The 19,394-nt window shown below is 37.0% G+C and overlaps 1 protein-coding gene across 1 annotated transcript; it reads right to left on the bottom strand.

Moving 5' to 3' along the window:
* Positions 1–3,781, bottom strand: LOC131163575 (putative disease resistance protein At3g14460). The gene is made up of 3 exons (XM_058120167.1): positions 1,268–3,781; positions 915–1,180; positions 1–802 (listed from the first exon to the last, which is right to left on the bottom strand). The coding sequence occupies exons 1-3, from the start codon at positions 3,767–3,769 to the stop codon at positions 1–3; spliced, it is 3,570 nt and encodes a 1,189-aa protein (XP_057976150.1). The 5' UTR covers positions 3,770–3,781.
* Between the last annotated feature and the right edge of the window lie 15,613 nt (positions 3,782–19,394).

Here is a 19,394-nt window from a genome sequence, read left to right as displayed (position 1 = left end):
TTAGATAAATACACAGATGTGAGAGTACATATGTATGCCATTCTTCTTATTCTTCTTCTTTAGGTACTGCTTTTCGAATCGAGGGCAGTCTTGTATATAAAGAGCAGAGAGATTCACAGGCAGCGCATCTTCTGGAAGGGCTGACAGCTTAGGGCACTCGACAATTTGCAGTTTTTGAAGAGAGGTGAGGTGGTGGAGGCCCTTGGATAGGGACCTAAGATTTGAGAAATCGCCTATCTCAAGAGAGGTGAGAGTGGAGGGAAGCAACCGCTCTAGCAAGGAATCCTCACGTCCACCCCTGATGCAGAGATTTGTCAGACAAGAGAGTTTGTGGAAACCCCATTGTGCCAAGGGCCTGGGATTTGGACAGCCTTCAATGTTAAGGGATTGAAGGCTGGGGGAGAGCCATTCACCATGTTCTGGAATGTGCTGCAGCCTGGGACACCAGCGTATTCTCAAGTTTTTAAGGGAGGAGAGGCAGAGGTTGTGGTGTTGTAGTGTAATGGACTTGAGACTTTCACAATTGCAGACATCAATCCTTTGGAGATTGGTGATGGCAGCGGCAGTGGTAATGGCTCCAAAACCTCCTCCTCCTCCAACAATATTATTATCATCCTGAGTGATGATGATGGACTCGATAAGAGGACATGTATGGATAACCAACACACAGACTGATCTGAGGTTGTGGAGACCCTCAGGAATGGACTCCAAATTTTTACAGTCGGCTATGTAAAGGTCTTTGAGATTAGTGGCATCAGCGGGTGTGAAAGCCGTTAACCCCAGGGATCGAAGAGATTCACAACTCAAAATATATAGAGTTTCAATACAAGTGTTGTCACGCAACAGCTCCTCCGGTAGGATGTCTAGGTTTCCACAGTTCTCTATGTTAATGTGTTTTGAGGGTAGTGGACAACGGCAATCGCTCGCCGCCTCCACTTGTAAACCTTTTGAGACGACTACAGCTTTGCATATTTAGGTTTTCAAGATGACTGTTGCTTATCATCCCATCGGGAAAGCACTCCAAATCTTTGATTTCCTCTATCCCAAGACACTGAAGCGTGGGTGGCAGCATTGTCCCAAGCTGATTGCTGGTGATTGGAAGAACTAGAACACGCTCTAGCTCTAACTTCTCGAGTGCTATGAGAGAGGACAATTGAACCACTTCCAGTTTTGCACAATCCTTTATACGCAAATTGACAAGAGAAGGAAAATATGAAGAAGAAGAAGAAGAAGAAGAAGAAGAAGAAGAAGAAGAAGAAGAAGAAACTGGCCATCCTTGTCCTTGTGGCGGGCATGAGTAGTACGAAGACTCCAGCCGATTGCACTTACATATGGTGAGATCTTCAAGTGCAGTTAACTGGTCCAAAAGCTGTTTCGGCAAAACCCTCAACTTCTTGAGACCTGCAATCGTCAAGGAGACGAGCGTGGTGAGGCCAACCACGGTTTCCAGAACCACATCATTGCAAGTGCCCAGATTTAATTCGCGAATTGATGCGAATCTGGGAAGTGCCTCCAACTCCAAGCATCTCGTTATTTCGAGCTTCACCAAAGAGCTGGGAAGATTACTGGGTAATTTGTTCAACTTGGGACAATTCCAAATTCTGAGTTCACGAAGGATGGGAAATACTGTTAAATTGAGGGGGAGATCGCTGCATTGAGATTTTTTCCTTTTTTCCATTGAAAAAAGGGCCGTTAATTCTGCACAACCATGAATGATCATGACCTCCAATGCAGGGAAATGGAGCTGCTGTATTCTCTTTAATCGAGAGCATTCCCCAATCACAAGTGACTGAAGATGATGGAAGTTAACGTTCATATGTTTACCGCTCCCTTCATCTCCATCTTCAAATACTTCTCTGTCCAAATCTAATCCAGGAATACATCTACCTTCATAACCCATAACCACAAGGTTTTTTAAGGTGTCCATGGGTACTGGTTGGTTTAGAATCGCTTCAAGCACTTTGCTTTGCTGATCAAGTCTTTCTTCTTCATGAATGGTACCGGTAGTATCAGGCCCCCCTTTCCACTGTAAGATTAGTGCATCCAAATATTGCTTATTCGCAAAATTGGCTTCCATTGCTTCCCTCGCATTGTCCACGTTCTGCAAACCTCTTATGGAGAGGCTTCCCCTCAGATCTGACAGCTCCTTCAACTCTTCTATGGAAGCCCCGTTTCCTTGTCCATCCACCCCTGCAACAATAAACTCAGGCAACGCATGGAGACTTCTCAAATTGCCAATTCCAGTGGGCATCTTCTCCAACTTCGTTCTGAAAGTATCAAGGCATCGCAAGCTAGTTAGTTTGCCAATGGACATAGGCAACTCAAACAAACATTTACATCCATTCAAAAGCAGAGTCTGCAACTCATGGAGGTCACATATCGACTCAGGTAACCTTTCAATTTTAGTCCTAGACAAGTCTAGGTACCGTAGATGTTTCAAATTCTTAATTGGATCCGGAAACTGATGAAGCTTACGGCAATAATGTAAAAGCAAGGTTTGCAAATTGTAGATGCAACATATTGATTCAGGTAGCCTTTCAATATAAGTCGAAGACAAGTCTAGGTACCGTAGATGTTTTAAATTCTTAATTGACTCTGGCAATTCACTAATTTGGTAACTATTCAAGGATAACATCCGCAAGTACCGTAGTTTTGGCAACAACTCAAACAATACCTTATTAGGCAACAAACATTCCACGCCACCACCTTCTAATGGTAGGAAGGTTCTCAAAGCCTTACATTTAGAGAGGGGCTCAAATTTGCTGAAAGCATCATATTCCTTCTGGATGTACGAAGAGTGACGAGCACCCGTGGGAATTTCATATTGCCCATCAACCTCCATTTCATCATCCAACTTAAAACACACTCCCTTAGAGACCTCCTGTGCAAGATCACTCATAAGATCATGCATCGTGAAAGTATTTTTGCGAGACAACTGAAAAAATGACCTTAAAAGTAGATTGTCGAAATATTTTCGACCTATTTGCTCCACTGTATCCCCATGCGTAATTGGCAACAAGCCTTCTGCAGCCCATAGTAAAACTAACTTTTCCTTATCGAATTCATAGTCCTTCGGAAATATTGAACAATAGGCAAAGCATCGCTTTAAAGGTGCAGGGAGATAGTGATAACTTACTAACAAGGATGAAAGAGTTTCATCGTGTTTATCATCCCACTGACCCCATCGTTTGCTCTTTAATATCTCTTCCCATCCATCAACATTTGGTGTGGAGCACAAAAGTGCTCCAATTGTTGATATTGCCAAGGGCAAGCCCTTGCATTTTTTCACAATCTCTTTGCCAATGGATTCCTTTCGTGAATCTACATGGGACAAATTTCGAAATGCATGTTGCCTAAACAATTCCCAACTATCTTTTTCAAGTAATGACTCTAGCTTGTGCGTATGAACAGTTTGCATGATTCGTGCTACATCTTCATTGCGAGTCGTTATCAAAATTTTGCTACCTTTGGCCCCTGTTCTAAAAGGTGCCCAAAAGTCATCCCAACATTTCTTCTCTTTACTCCATACATCATCCAAAACGAGTAAAAACCTTTTTCCAGTTAGTTTATCTACCAATTTTTCTTGAAGGTTATTGAGGGCTTCTCCAACAGAAACATTTGGATCAATTGACCGCAGTATTGTTCTTGTTAATTTCTTAACATCAAATGGATCAGAGACACAATCCCAAATTTTTAGCTCAAAGTGCTCGTTCACTTTCTTATCGTTGTACACCCATTGAGCAAGGGTTGTCTTACCAACCCCACCCATGCCCACTATAGATATCACACTAATCATATTAGCATTGGGTATTTCATCTGACAATAACAACTCAATTATCACATCCTTATCATTATCTCTACCACAAACACAAGGATGACTTAGTGGAGAAGATGACTCTTTTACTCTTTGTAAAACTTGAGATGAGCTCTCTTTCAAACCAAGAAGATCCTTTTGTTTTACTAGACCTTCTAATTTCTTAATCACATTGATTATTATGGCTTCCATTTTTTTCTTATTTTGATTGAGAGCAGGAAGAAAATTTGCACAGGAATTGAAGAATCCATATACCATTCCCTTAGGTTTCAATTGCTCTTCTAAAGTTGAGTTGGCAACCTCGTCCAATATGTCCTCTGCATCGTAGATAGCATCTTTTAGTTCCTTCAGCCAAGCTCCAATATTTGGTCTGTCAAATTGTTTTTCCTCTGCATCATTGAAGACTGTTACTATGATTGATAGACTCAAGTTCAATTCCCGCACGGACTCATTGAGTTTGGACCCATGCAAGAAGTTGAACTCCTCAGAAGTCAACTTTTTTATCACCATTTCAATAAATGATGAGAGAAGTGCTTCCCCAATAGCTTCCATGATTTGTTTAAGAAACAAAGGAGGTTGGAAAGATAAGGCGAGAAAGTGAGAGCGATAAGGAAAGAGAAAGTGAGAGGTTTTGGATTATGATGGAAGCTCTAAAGCAATCAGAAGAGGAAGAATTGCGAGGTGAAGAGAAAATAATATTCATGTGGTTTTTATAGTGTAATGGAATCGTGTGGCATTATAAGCTTTCAAGTAAAGAATCTTTTAAGGTTGGCATCTTATTTTGGTAACAAGGTTTGCAAGCTTAATTTTATGTGATTCTTTTCTTCATGATGTTAAGGAGAACACGATTTATTGGGTGCTTCTTGTAGCTATGTAAGGGATGGAGGACCCTCCAAGCTTTCATAAAAGTTAGTGCATGAGCTGTTATGTTACTTGAATCACAAGATTACACCCTTTATTTCCAAACAAATATTGATTTTAGCTATTGATTTTACCCTTCATTTGGTTTAAGAGAAAGATGGGGAACAACACATGAACACTTACAAATCTCTATGAAATATAAGACAAATTATATAGAAGTCTTATCTATTCACGTGTCCATGTATCCATATTTTAGATGTTAAACATGTATTAAATTGATCATTCAGTTATTAATATTATATATATAAACAGGGATCCGTTTTTAACATATTTAGAATTTAAGAAACAAGCACATGAGGGGTAGGTTCCTTGTAAGCATTGGATTTAAATAAGATGTAATATAAAATTGCATTGAAATTTGTTCAAATTCATCAAAATTTAAGTTTAAAATTCAAAATTCATACTCTCAAACGTAGTGTTAGAAGAAATAATTTCTTCATATAGAATATGAAATTTACAAATAATCACAAGTTGTTAAATTAATGTTTGAGCCAGCCACGATGTTATAGACCTACACTTAACAAGATCTTTTACTTGTATGAGCCTAAATACTAACGTGACATTTTATTATCAATGGGTTCTAAATTTTGCATCGAGGAATGATTCATTCTAAGTGATTCTCAATAACTACACAATTGAAGCATGACTAGTGGAATTAATGAATTTCATAATTAAGATTATTTTGATCTCAAACTATTATTGAATGAGCAACAGGACAATAATTATAAACATGTAGGATTTTATGGTAGATATTTTTTTATTTATGAAAGTTACCCATATGAAAGGCTTCTACTCATAAAATTGGAATACAATCACAAGGTAGATTTATTGAAATACATTATCACAGTTTAGAAAATCTAGGCGCAGCCTTAATTTTTTAATTTTTTTTCATACATCCATTCAAAATCTTATTTTTCCCTCGTCTAACCTATGTCTATTTTAAAATTTTTCTTCATATTATCCTTTCAAAATCTTCCTGCCTTCTTATTTTGTAACTTTTTATTTTCAGTTTGAACTCTTACTTGAGTAGTAGGATTAATTTTTACCAAAATTATGTCCCGTGTTTGATACTAAGAGGCACAAATAAAAGACATTAACACTAAGTTTGACAGCATGAATTACTTGTTTTAAATTCAATTCAATTTTGTATTACTTTTTCTACAAATTTAAGACTTATCGCAAACATAAGATAACATATAATGTTTTTTTTTTCTTTTCTTTATTGTTTGGAAGGAAACACATTCTCTTCTTTTCGGTAAAAAAAAAAAAAGTCACTTGTTGAAAAATATATCACTTTGGTGATATTGTTTTTTGCTTCGTATTTTTTTTTTATAAGTGAGAAAGGGCATAAAGATTCTTTCTTGTATCTCAAGGCTTTCTTCTTTGTGTTGTTCCATGTTCTTCCAAATTAAATGAGAAAAAATAATTGTATGAGTGCAACTTAATTATCAAAAATCCTTATGTGCGCTACTTGTAATTATCAAAAACCCTTATTGGAGGGAGTAGACTTTTTTATAAATCATTTGTATAGAGAAGGGAATAAAGTGGCAGATGCTTTGGCTCGGTAAGGTGCTATGAGGAGGAATAGTTTGTTTACAAATAGTAGTTAATTTCTTAAAGTTATTAATGACTTGTATAAACTGGATAAGATTGGTATGACTTACATGAGGTATGTTTAGATGGTTTCCTTTTGGTATTGGTATAGGTTTGTTTTTTTTTTCCTTTTGTTTGGCTTAATGCGTAGGGTGTTTTATTAGTTAGTAGGTTTTTGTTTAGATTTGTTTGGATTTGTAGTTCTATTTTGGTTGGATGTTGGTGTTGTTTTTGGGAGGCCTTTAGTTTTTTTCTATATGTAATCTCTCTATGCTTGTCTTGTAACAATGGCATTCTTTCGTCAAAAGTCAGAGTATATCAATAAATAAATGAAAGTGCCACCCTCCTTTTTTTTTTTAAAAAAAAAAAAAAAGCTACTTGTAATTAAAGAGTCAAGTAAATCTCGATGAGAAAGCCTCTAAAATTGTTTTAATATTGGACCTTGGATGTATAATATTTAATAGTTATGGGATTGCCCCAATTGAGATCTCTAAAAAATATACCTTTTATTAGTTTATAAATAGACTTGCATATTGGGATCATCGGTAAATTTAAAGGGAAAAATATTACTCATTGGGGCTAGTTAGTTCACAAAAAGGAATGAACATAATTGATATTTTAAAAATTAAACTATGATATTACTAGTGTGAAGCCCTGATTTTTATTTTTATTTCTATAAATATATAAATATATTATAATTCTATACCTCTGTTACCATAGTAACATTAACCAAGTCAACCCGAATCCAAGGTGGGGGTACCGGGGATCCACCTGTAATGACCTCAATTTCAGAATATGAAATGAAATACAATAAATAAAATGGTCAACCCGAACCTGTGGGTAACGGGGACACCTGTCAATCACAATGGAAACCTAACCAACAGCAAGCATAAAATCTCAATTATCCAACCATAAAACATAATACCAGAGTTATCTACATTCCCAAAATACTGTATTTATTTTCATTCTTCCAAATATTTCAAAATACATCTAGGATCCCATAATCAAAACAATTCTGACCCTAGTACAATGCTTACCCTCCTAACGAGGTAGCTTAGTAAACTCAATGGTGTTGGGTTTTTGTGGAGCCTAGTTGTGTTTTAATTTGGATGACGACCCGACCTCTATTTAATTAGAGATTTCTATCCTAAGACTTAGTCCATGGAGCGAAGGCTTGGGCTGAAAATTTTGGAGCCCATTCGGAACGGAACCCTAGGCACAACATATAAAAAGGATTGCTTTCGGGTGATTAGGGTTGGCGTGGTTGTACCTGCGAGAGAACGAGAGGGAGAGCATTGTATCGTCGCACTCTCTGTGTTTTCTTCCTGATAATATTGAAATCCCTGCAACTCTGTGGACGTAGGCAAAATTGCCGAACCACGTAAATATCGTCTTGTGCGTGTGATTGATTTTTCTTTAGCGTTATTTTTCCTCTATTTTGTTTCTCACAGGTTTCGGGAATTTATTCTTTATTCCCAACAAACGGCAGTCACGACTCGTCGGTCACTGAAGGTCTCCTGAAAAATATATTAAATTCGGGGGGTGAGACACTTCTCAGTAAGGGAAAATAAACTAAATACAGTTGTGTGGCAACATGAACATTTAAGGCAATTATACATATACAGTACATTTCATATTTTCGTAAATGTTCATCATATCATACTGAATAATTACATGCTTTCATATTTTCTAATAAGTCATATCGTACATAAAACATCTGTTATAACTGATAATACTGAAAACGTACCCAAGATGAATAGCTAACTAATGTCATGTATTACCCCCCATGACGGGTTGTGCAGCCTAAAGGCGGGACCCGACAATAGTTGGCCGACCACTGCCGAGTCAAATATGTCTGTAAGTACGATGGGTCCGCCACACCCTGGTTCGGACTGCTAGGTGGACGTCTACAACTCTAGACTGAAGCCACACCGACTATCCATCTCCCACCCCCTTGTAAGGTGGTTAGCACAAGTCTGAACATAAATATCTTATCTATAAATAGTTACGGTACCGAGCTCCTGAACTGAACTAAACTAACATCCGGGTTCTGATAACATATAATACATAAACGTATAACATCTTTCATAATTACATAAATATGGTCTTGCGCCAAATATTTCATATATCACGGCCTTGCGCCAAACTTTTCATATATCACGGCCTTGCACCGAACATTTCATAAATTACGGCCTTGCGCCGAACATATCATAAATTACGACCTTGTGCCGAACATATCATAATTACATATCATTCTGAAAATAATCATTTAATCATATATTCGTCAGAATCATAATGTACTGAATACTTTCATAATTTCTCAAATCATACTGCATTCATAACATCATCATATCATAATATTTTTTTTCACATAAAATAATATTCATGCCACACATTTGCTGTATGAAACTATACATTACATTTTAAAATCATACATGTAACGACCCGATTTTTGTACAATTTTTTTTTTCCAATAATCAATAATAAATAAATAATCACGTCATAAATCCACAAATCGGTCATGTCAACAATCCTACTATCATTCATACAATCCGACCCACATTAGGTATCGAGTAAAAAATTATTTTATTATACAACCTAACAGCAGAAGACAATATACACATATCAGTCAGAATACAATACCCAGAGTATCCATATACACATATATACAATAATATCTCATATCCAAAAACAATACAACCCTAAGGAATCACACCTTCCTAGTCTAAACTCACCCTGTATATCAAGGTCCCAGCTCCCTATGATCACGGAACTCTACCACCTGGCCTATTTCTGTCCCCTAAAAAATTTAGATAATTTGGGTAAGACACATCTCAGTAAGAAGGAATAAATTATTTATAGTGTGTGACCATATGAGTATAATTATAATACACTTTACTTTTCAAATCACCATTTCATCTGAGAAAATACACTGATATACACAGTTTCATAATCGTATAGATATACAACACAAGCTTTTATAAGCTTTAAAACCAATTATCAAATTCAATAATATCCAACACATAATTATCCGCGAAGTTCTTGAGAATAAGGAAGATTACTCGCTCATACAGGTAGCTTCCCTCTGCCCTAACACGTTATGCAGCTAAGAATGGCCATATCTGATACCTGTTAAGGCACTCACCTTACTCAGTAAGCCCTCAGGAGGAGAGTTTCACTTCGCCTTAATTATTTATATTATTAATTCACACGATTCCATTTCTCAATTTTATCATTCTTTATTTCTCAATTTTATCATTCTTTAACTTTTCGTTTCCATTTTACTTTTCGACTCGTGAGTATCATCGATATCAAATACCAACATTACGTCTGTAACTCATGGCCACCCTGAGGATCTTTCTATACACACCATGCTTCCTCCCATGGTCAAGGTTGTGCGGCCCGAAGGTTGGATCTAACCGCAGTTGGCCGACCCGGTTAAATCAAATATCATATCACATATCGCGTATGTAGTACGACTGGCCGGCCTATAACCCTGATCCGGACTCAGGGGACCCAACAACCCTACACAATGGCATACTCGACTATCACGCCACACGCTCCAAGAGTCCGTGTGGTTGCACTAACACCACTAGCAACGGTACCGTGCTTAATCATAACCACCCAACAGGGTTTACCACCACATACCCGCAATCATTATGCGGTATTGGCATTTTATCATTCATATTTTACGTATGTCCACATTTCTCATTTTCATATTACAGAATTAATATTGTAATATTTTCATTACACATATTCACATTTCAATATCAGTATTCTCAACACATTTCATCATTTAAATAATATTTTCTTAGTTCATAATTCATCTCATCTCATACTATCATATACATATCTTATTTCACAATTACTCAGTATTTCTCAAAACACATTTCTATATTTCACCTTTCTTCATTTTCTCAGAGAATACATTTCTTGCATATTTCACTTTCATCATTTTCCCACATTTCAGTTCTCATATTAAAACACATTTCAGTATCACATATTTCACAGGATAAATCATCAAATTCAGTTTAAACATTTCTCAATATAAATCATATGCCACACAATTTCATCTGATATTTATATCATAATAAATTTAAGGTAAACTAACATACGTTGTTTTCACATATTTCTCAACCCATATAATTTATTCCCCTTACCTGGCTTACTGAGAGTCTCACTAGCATCCCAAATCTTACGCCCTTGGCTCTCGAAATTTCACTCCTATAATTTGCATTTTTCCTAGATTAATTAATCTATTTCTCTAAAATAATACTTATTTAACCTTCCCTAGGCTTCATATACCTCAAATTAATATTCAAACTATTATTTAATACTCCCACTTAATTTTCTGAATTTTACCTACAGGTCCCAAAATTACACCCGCGGCGCTCACCCGGGTCCTAAATTCCAAAAATCCTACTTCAGCCTCAGATGCTTAATATTTTAACATTTCTAAATTAATACTAATTAATTAAAAATAAGCCCCTTAATAACCTTCGCATCCCAAATTTGGGGTTTTGGTCCGACAATCCCACGAGAATTCCGTCCTACTAGACTTGTAGAGAATCATCCCTAGATTCTCGTGGTGGTGTCTGTTCGTCAATTGGGCTTAAAATTTGCAAGAAATTAAAGAAGAAGGAGAAAATGACTTACCTTAGAGAATACACCTACTCCGCTCCTACCACCGATCTGCTCTAGTATAAATGATGGCAGCGGCGAATGGAATCCAGTGGTATCTTCGGATTTTCGATCGGGCAAAAATCCATCATAAAATCGAGGAGAGAATGAGAGAGAATGAGAGGAGAGAGAGAGAGAGAGTCCTGCGTTGCAGGAAGAATAAAGAAAAGAAAGAAGAAGAAGAAGAAGAAGAATCCTGAAGCTGAGAAGCTTCAGGATAACTAATAATAATAATAATAATAATAATAATAATAATATATTTAATTAATATTAATAATAATATAATTTATTAATAAAAAAAAATAAATTTTAATTAATTTTTTTATTCGATTAATTAATTGATTAATTATTATTTATTTTTTTATTTTTTTTATTTTTATTTTATTTTTTTGGAATCACTCTACTAATCTTCTATAACCCCTTTTTAGGGTTATTACAATACATTTTAGCATCTCATACATATATATACACATTTCAACATATAGTAGAATTTTCTCAAACATACATTTTCCTTCGTAATCTATAGCTATAATACATACTTTCCCAAAATAACTTTTCTCATAAATAATAATAATTTGTATGAAAATGACTGTTTTAGTTTATTCCCTTACCTGACTACTGAGAAAGCTCCTAAAATATCCTGGTCTAACCCTCGTAGAATTTCCTGATCAATACCCTGAAACTGAAAACTCTCAGTATTAAACTTCAGTATTTCTACATGTACATCATTTCGTATAACTGTCGTAAGACCAAATATGGCTTAAAAAGCCTTACCTCAACTCAGGGATGATTTCCAACTTGCTTTCACCAGCGATCCACTCTGACAGATTTGGAGAGAACTTCCACAGAAGCGTCGTGGTGACTTCGGATTGTCGATTCGGCGTAAATCTGACCCAAAATCAATGAAAGAGAGAGAGAGAGGGGCGAATGAAGGGGAGAGAGATGAATGGTTGCTTAGCAATAAAGTTAAAATCTGGACTATTCTTATTTATAGAACAGGGAATTCGTCGACGAGCCACGTCATTCGTCGACGAAATTCAGTCCTCGTCGACGAAATTCAGTCGGCTCAAAACCTCTCTCGGTATTTCTTCGTTGACGAAATTCAGTTTTCGTCGACGAGTTCTCTTAAACCCTCGTCGACGAATCCTGTCTTCGTCGACGAGTCCTCTGATGATTCGCTTTTCCTCTTTATTATTTAAATTCTATTTTATTTGGGTTGTCACATTTTCCCCTCCTTATAAAATTTCGTCCTCGAAATTTATCATCCCTCGAAATTTACTATTCACATAATTCATCATCCCTTATTAGGCAAAATGATTTACTTATTTTATTACTTACCCTCACTTATGGTGAAGGAATACCGTGGTTACAACTCAAGTTCTTGAAGGTTACATATACTAAAAGAAGATTCTTCCAAAATTTAATATCTCATACTACCTATAACCTTACATGTACCTGTACAAGAAACATTACATATTTACTCACATTTCAAATTACATTTAAACTTTTAGGAATGGTTGCGGATATTTCCGTCTGATCTGTTCCTCAAGCTCCCAAGAAGCCTCTTCTATCGCATGATTTCTCCATAGAACTTTTACTAGAGGAAATTTCTTACTACGTAGTTCCTGTTCCTTTCTGTCCAGAATCTGCACTGGTACCTCCTCATAAACTAGTGAATCACTGAGCTCTAACTCACCATAGCTGATAATATGAGAAGGATCTGGGACGTATTTCCTCAACATAGATACGTGGAATACGTCATGTATCCTAGATATTTTAATGAAGCTACCTTCAAAAATACGTGATCACCCACGTCAAACTCTAAATTCCTACAGCGATGGTCGGCATAACTCTTTTGTCGGCTCTAAGATGTACTGATTCTTTCCCTGATAAGCCGAACTTTATCGTACGCCTGCTGTACCAGCTCTAGACCCACAACTCGTTGCTCACCTATCTCATCCCAATACAAAGGAGATCGACATCTCTTACCGTATAAGGCCTCAAATGGTGTCATGTCAATACTGGACTAGTAACTGTTATTATACGTGAACTCTACCAGTGGCATGAACTGAGTCCATCTACCCCCAAAATCTAATACACACGCTTGGAGCATATCTTCTAGTATCTATATTGTCCTCTCAGTCTGTCCGTCAGACTGAGGATGGAATGTCATGCTAAACAATAACTGAGACCCTAGAGCCTCTTGCAAGCTCCTCCAAAATTGTGACCTGAATCACGAGTCTCAATTTGACACAATAGATACAGGCACTCCATGAGAACGAACTATCTCCTGGACGTAAATCTCTTCCGATCAGCTGAGGGAATAGCTGATCTTGATAGGGAGAAAATGGGCGGACTTAGTCAACCGATCTACTATCACCCAAATCGCATTCTGACCATGCAATGTCGATGGCAGCCCTAAAACGAAATCCATGGAAATATGATCCCACTTCCACTCTGGGATAAATATCAGCTGCAACTGACCCACTAGCCTCTGGTGCTCATCTTTTACCTGCTGGCACGTCAAGCACTGGACTACATACTCGGCAATCTCCCTCTTCATTCCACTCCACCAGTAAAACTCTCGTAGATCCCTATACATTTTCGTATTGCCGGGATGAACTGTATACAAAAATTTGTGAGCCTCATCTAAAATAGTCTTCCTGATGTCAGCCTCAGTAGGAACACATAATCTGGAACGGAATCGTAAAGCTCCATCATCTGAAATGCAGAATTCCTCCCCCTGACCACTCTGCACTCTGTCCATCACCTCTACCAATTATGGATCTTCATTCTGGGAGGCTTTAATTCTTTCCTGCAGAGTAGGCTGTACCACTAGGTTGGCGATACATACTAGAGTATTACTCTCTAATAATTCAATACCGAGTCTTTCTAGATCTATCATGATCGGACACTGGATCTCCATAGTTGTCAACGCTGATACTCTAGACTTCCTGCTCAGTGCATCAACTACCACGTTTGCTTTTCCTGGGTGGTAACTGATAGTACACTGTTGAAAAATATATCACTTTGGTGACATTGTTTTTCGCTTCGTATTTTTTTTTCATAAGTGAGAAGGGGTATAAAGATTCTTTTTTGTATCTTGGCTTTCTTCTTTCCATGTTCTTCCAAATTAAATGAGAAAAAATAATTTTTTGAGTGCAACTTAATTATCAAAAACCCTTATGTGCGTAACTTGTAATTTAAAAGCCAAGTAAATCTCGATGGAGAAAGCCTCTGAAATTGTTTTAATATTGGACCTTGGATATATAATATTTAATAGTTATGGGATTGCCCCAATTTTGAGATCTCTAAAAAATATACCTTTTTATTAATTTATAAATAGACTTACATATTGGGATCATTGGTAAATTTAAAGGGAAAAATATTACTCATGGGGGCTAGTTAGTTCACAAAAAGGAATGAACATAATTGATATTTTAAAAATTAAACTATGATATTAGTAGTGTGACGCCCTAATTTTTATTTTTTTATAAATATATAAATATATTATAATTTTATACCTCTGTTACCGTAGTAACATTAACCAAGTCAACCCGAACCCAAGGTGGGGTACTAGGGATCCACCTGTCCATATTCACATTCTAATAGTACAACGGAAAACATGATACACCTAACTTTACATACAATGCCAGAGTACTAAAGTCTCCAAAAAAATACATACAAACCCCCAAAATTCATCAGAAATCCCAAGGATTATACAACATATCCCCACTCCAAAAAATAAAAACACATACCCTAAATTATAGGAACTATGTCAACTTTATCTCGAAGCTCGCTTTGCTTGATTGCTTGAATTTCCTGAAATGTTTAAAATCTTTGGATGAGACACCTCTCGGTGAGGGGGGGATAAAATATTATTAGTTTGGCTAATGAGATTTAGTGTATCCTAATATGTTCATATAAATAATAATTTAACTGAGAAATCATGGTAACTGTACTCATAATCACATTCATATATATATATATATATATATATATTTGCAACCATATACTTTTCTCTAAAAATATAATCATGCTTAGTAAATATTTCTATGTACAAAACAACATATCTGTCAAAATACAATCATATGAATATATTACGTCTGTAATAAGGAACCCATTCATATCACCGTCAAGTAATAACCCCACAAGACCAAGTTGTGCGGCCCGAAGGTGTGACTTAACCTTGGTTGGTCTACCAGATTAAGTCAAAATACCTCGTTTATAGTACAATTGGCCCACCGCAACCTGGTCGAGACCCAAGGGCGGTCAACATTTTTTCGCATGCTCAATTGACTTCCATTACCAACACGCTCCACGAGCTGTGTGGTTGTACTAACTCAATCTCTAGCAACGGTACCGTGCTCTCATATCATTAACCCATCGAGTTTTCATTTTCACCCCTTAATATACATAATAATATATTTCCAAAAGTTTTCATTTTTCATAAACATGTTCAAGCTCATGAGTATCAACGTATGTTACACATCTCTCGTCTGTAACTCATGATTGTTCATCATATTTGTTAGCATAAAACCATCGTATTTATATATATATCACATATCATCATATTTGATAAAAACATGTCTGTATAAATTTCGTTTCATCATATCTGTCTAAAACATATCTTTATATAATCATATCATCATATCCGTGTAAATCATGTCTGTATATATATCATATCATTATTTTTGCATAAATCATATCTCAATATAAATCACATTTCATCATATAATATTTTCACATATTTATTTTTCAGTAATCAAAACCATTCATCATGCCTCATAGATTTTGCAGTAATATTTCATAACATAATACTTGTCTAGAAAAACATATAATAATCCAAAACCATTATTTTCATATGTCTGATACTGAAAATTACATATAATATATATTCATATCCTACTTTCAATTAATCAATTAATTTCTAAAAAGTCATGATGTAAATTTATTTCCCTTACCTATTTATTGAGAACGTGTTTGCAAGGATCTTAAACCGATGCCCGCAGTGTTCGCACGAATCCATGTATTCACATGCCTAGGTTTAATTAGCTTTATCCCGAAATTATAATTATTTTAACATTTTTTAGACCCATGTACTCCAATTAACCAGTCAGATTCTAACAAAAAAAACATGTGTATGATCCACTTTCCATATTTAATTTAATTTCTAATATATTTAAAAATACCAATATGATCAAATCCCTACAGTTAGATCTAATTTCAAGATATTATCAGAAATCTAATTTCATCAAATCCCTGCAATTTAACTTAATCCCAAAACATTCCTGACTCTGCACAGATACAGGAAACCTCTCTTCCTCTTGTAAATCCTTATAATATTTTCAGAAGAAAAAAGTCTTTAGCTAATCAAGTTCGTACTTTGCTTATTTCTCACAACCGACCACAAGTCAAGGAATTCGTTCAGACGACCGCTCTTGACAAGTGTCTCATTCCGGCCTCATCCAAAGAACAGTATGTCGATCTTGAGCTCGATCAAGATCTTATCAACCAGTGGATTCGAGAAGGCTACACGCATCTTCACTTTGGTGCTGTCAGACTACTACTCACTCTTCATGGCAGAAAAGGTCTTCCAGTCGCCACCAGGATCACCTTACTCAATACAACGTACACGCAGTATGAACATGCAGCAATCGGTACCTCGCTAACCACTCTTCAAGCTGGTAGCGTGTGTCTCACCTTCTTTCCCAACTTCAACATTCCTCTCAGAGACAAGAACCTGAGGAACTGTATGAAGGTTCAACTGCAAATCATCGGTGCTCCACAAGTCTCATCAGCCTACATGGCTACCCTGCATCATCAATTGATCTATAGACTGCAAGATCATGCTGTTGATCTTCCTTTACCAGGACAGTCTGAAGATACCATCCTAATCACTGCAGAACGAGAAGATGATGTTCCAACCATTCTACAGATCCCACGCCAAATCCCTAGAGAATAGCTGAAAGAACTCATTCCTCTAGAATGGATCTCTAGCTATGAGCAGCTTCATCAGCAATCTTCACCTATCCATCTCTCAGACCCAAAATTCCATAGACTTCCAGATGGTACGGTAAAGACTGTCTTCAACCCGAAAGATACGGCATCATCCAGTACACCTCCGGTGTTCCAGTCATTAATGATAAGACCTGTTACTTTCGAGGATGACATTCCAGTTAGTCATGTTGAAGCAGATGGATCTCCCATCTATACAGACAAGATTGAAGGTCACTTCATATGGGATGTTGATCCCTCCATGTGCGATCCAGACTGCTCTTGTCGCCAAACACAAAAAAGAGAAACTAAAACATCCTGCAAACCATTTTCTCCTCACAGAAAACCCGATGACCCATCCAGCCCATGAATAGGCATCCGACGCCCAGATCTAAAACCAAAACCCTTGTGGATCTACGATAGAGCCCTTGAAATTCTTCGAGAAGAAGGTCTCCTTCCTCCTGAAGAACCCGAACCAGAACTTGAACCAGAACCCTATCAAACTGAACCCTACCAAACTCCAGTTTCCAAACTACCAGAAACTCAGCCAATTCCCTGTTTCATGGCTTCTCCATATGACAAACAGTTTCCACCCTTGGAACCCAAATCATACGATTCTAACCTTCATTCTATACCATTCATCCAACCCTCTGAAGTTCAACCAGACGGATCAAGGAAACTTCCATCTCAAGCTGAACAAGTTCTGAACTGGCAAACCCAGAATGCTAGAACACAGAACACGACGCTGAATGCCATTGACAACAAAGTTGACAGACTCATCAACCATGGCGCTCAGATGAATCAACGATTTGATACCCTTGATTCCAGAATCGAAGCATTATATGATGATCTCAAAAGGAGAATTGATGTTCTTAGTTCTGAACTTAGACATTTCATCTCTAAAGGATACTTTGGATCCTTATTCAGTGCTAAAGAAGAAGAAATCAGAAGACTCAGAGAAGAAGTATCACAGATTGAACGAGAATATCGTCCAACTCCTCCCACACCAACCTACACACCTAAGGCCTTTCCATATTCTTCGTCATATTCCTTCATTCCACATTCGCCACCTACACCATCCTACAGACAGCCTGCTATTCCAAACACTTCAAATCTACTGCTGAAATCCTGAAGAAACATTCCCTTATTCCAGCAGCTCCTGTCGCTCGCAGATCTCCAATCCCAGCAAAACCTTTGCCACCTGAACCTATTCATCAGCCACCTGAACCTGTTGATCAGAAACTCAAAAGCCCATTTGTTTCACGTGATCAATCTCCATCCTTCCTTGCTGATTCCTTTCCTGAAATGCCTATTGAAGACAATAGTGATGTTTCCACTGAATCTGAAACATCATCCTCTTCCTCAGATCAAGAGATTACTGATCTCACCAACATGATGATGGCATCTCCCACAGAACCAGGTTCGTCCAGAACTCAAGAATTCCATGACGAGTCCGATACCACAGTCCCTATTGTGGAAGAACCCTCCGAAGCCACCTCGACTCCTCCTCAATCGGCTCCTCACCATTCAAACAACAACTCATGGTTCTCTTTTGATGGATTACCTCCAACTAAGTGGAGAGACAGAATTGGTGAATTCGGTGCATGGATTGATCTCCAACTCTCAAAGCCCGGGAACACATTACAATCAGTACTTGTTGAATTTACATCCAGATTTACTGGAACGTTAAGAGATTGGTTCCAAAGTCTTGGTGAATTCAGACAAGTCACATTCATTAATTCCTAGATTCCCTCCTTTGCCTTGGGAACACTCTACAGAGAATTTGTTGGTGATCCAGACATGCATGCCAATGTTGTTCGTCAAGAATATTTTGAAATGAGATGTTGCTCTTTAAAGAAGAAGGATCTTGATTTTCATTATCAAAGGATGTCTAAACGGTATTATCTTCTTGGTGGATTTCATGATGATAATCTCAGACAAGTTTATATTAATTCATTACCAGAAGATATCCAGCCAGACTTACAGAGAAAGATCGCTTCACTCTCTCGACCTCTCAAAGATATCTCTTTAAGAGAAATTCATCAACTGGAACTCACTACTCTTGAGAAGTTATGTGATACTCATCAACTGTTCTCAAAGATGATCAAGCAGAATCATAAGTTCACGAAGCAATACAAAAAGCCCTACTTTACAGATCAAATGCAAAGAGAAGAATTGCATCTGTAGTCCCAAAAAGAAGAAGCATTTCAAAGACTACGGTTCTGACAAGCTTTCCAAGAAAGATCACAGAAAGAAGAAAAGATTCAGATTCTTCAAGAAAAATAACAGAAGAGGACATGACAAATCTCCTCGCTGTTTCATTTGCAAGAAGAAAGGACACTATGCAAAACAGTGCCCGACAAACAGGACAAAATCTGCAAAGCTTGCC

Source organism: Malania oleifera, chromosome 9 (genome assembly GCF_029873635.1).
Source record: "Malania oleifera isolate guangnan ecotype guangnan chromosome 9, ASM2987363v1, whole genome shotgun sequence".
Lineage (NCBI taxonomy): Eukaryota > Viridiplantae > Streptophyta > Magnoliopsida > Santalales > Ximeniaceae > Malania > Malania oleifera.
Note: the sequence above shows the minus strand (reverse complement) of the source record. Positions and strands in the feature narration are given on the sequence as shown.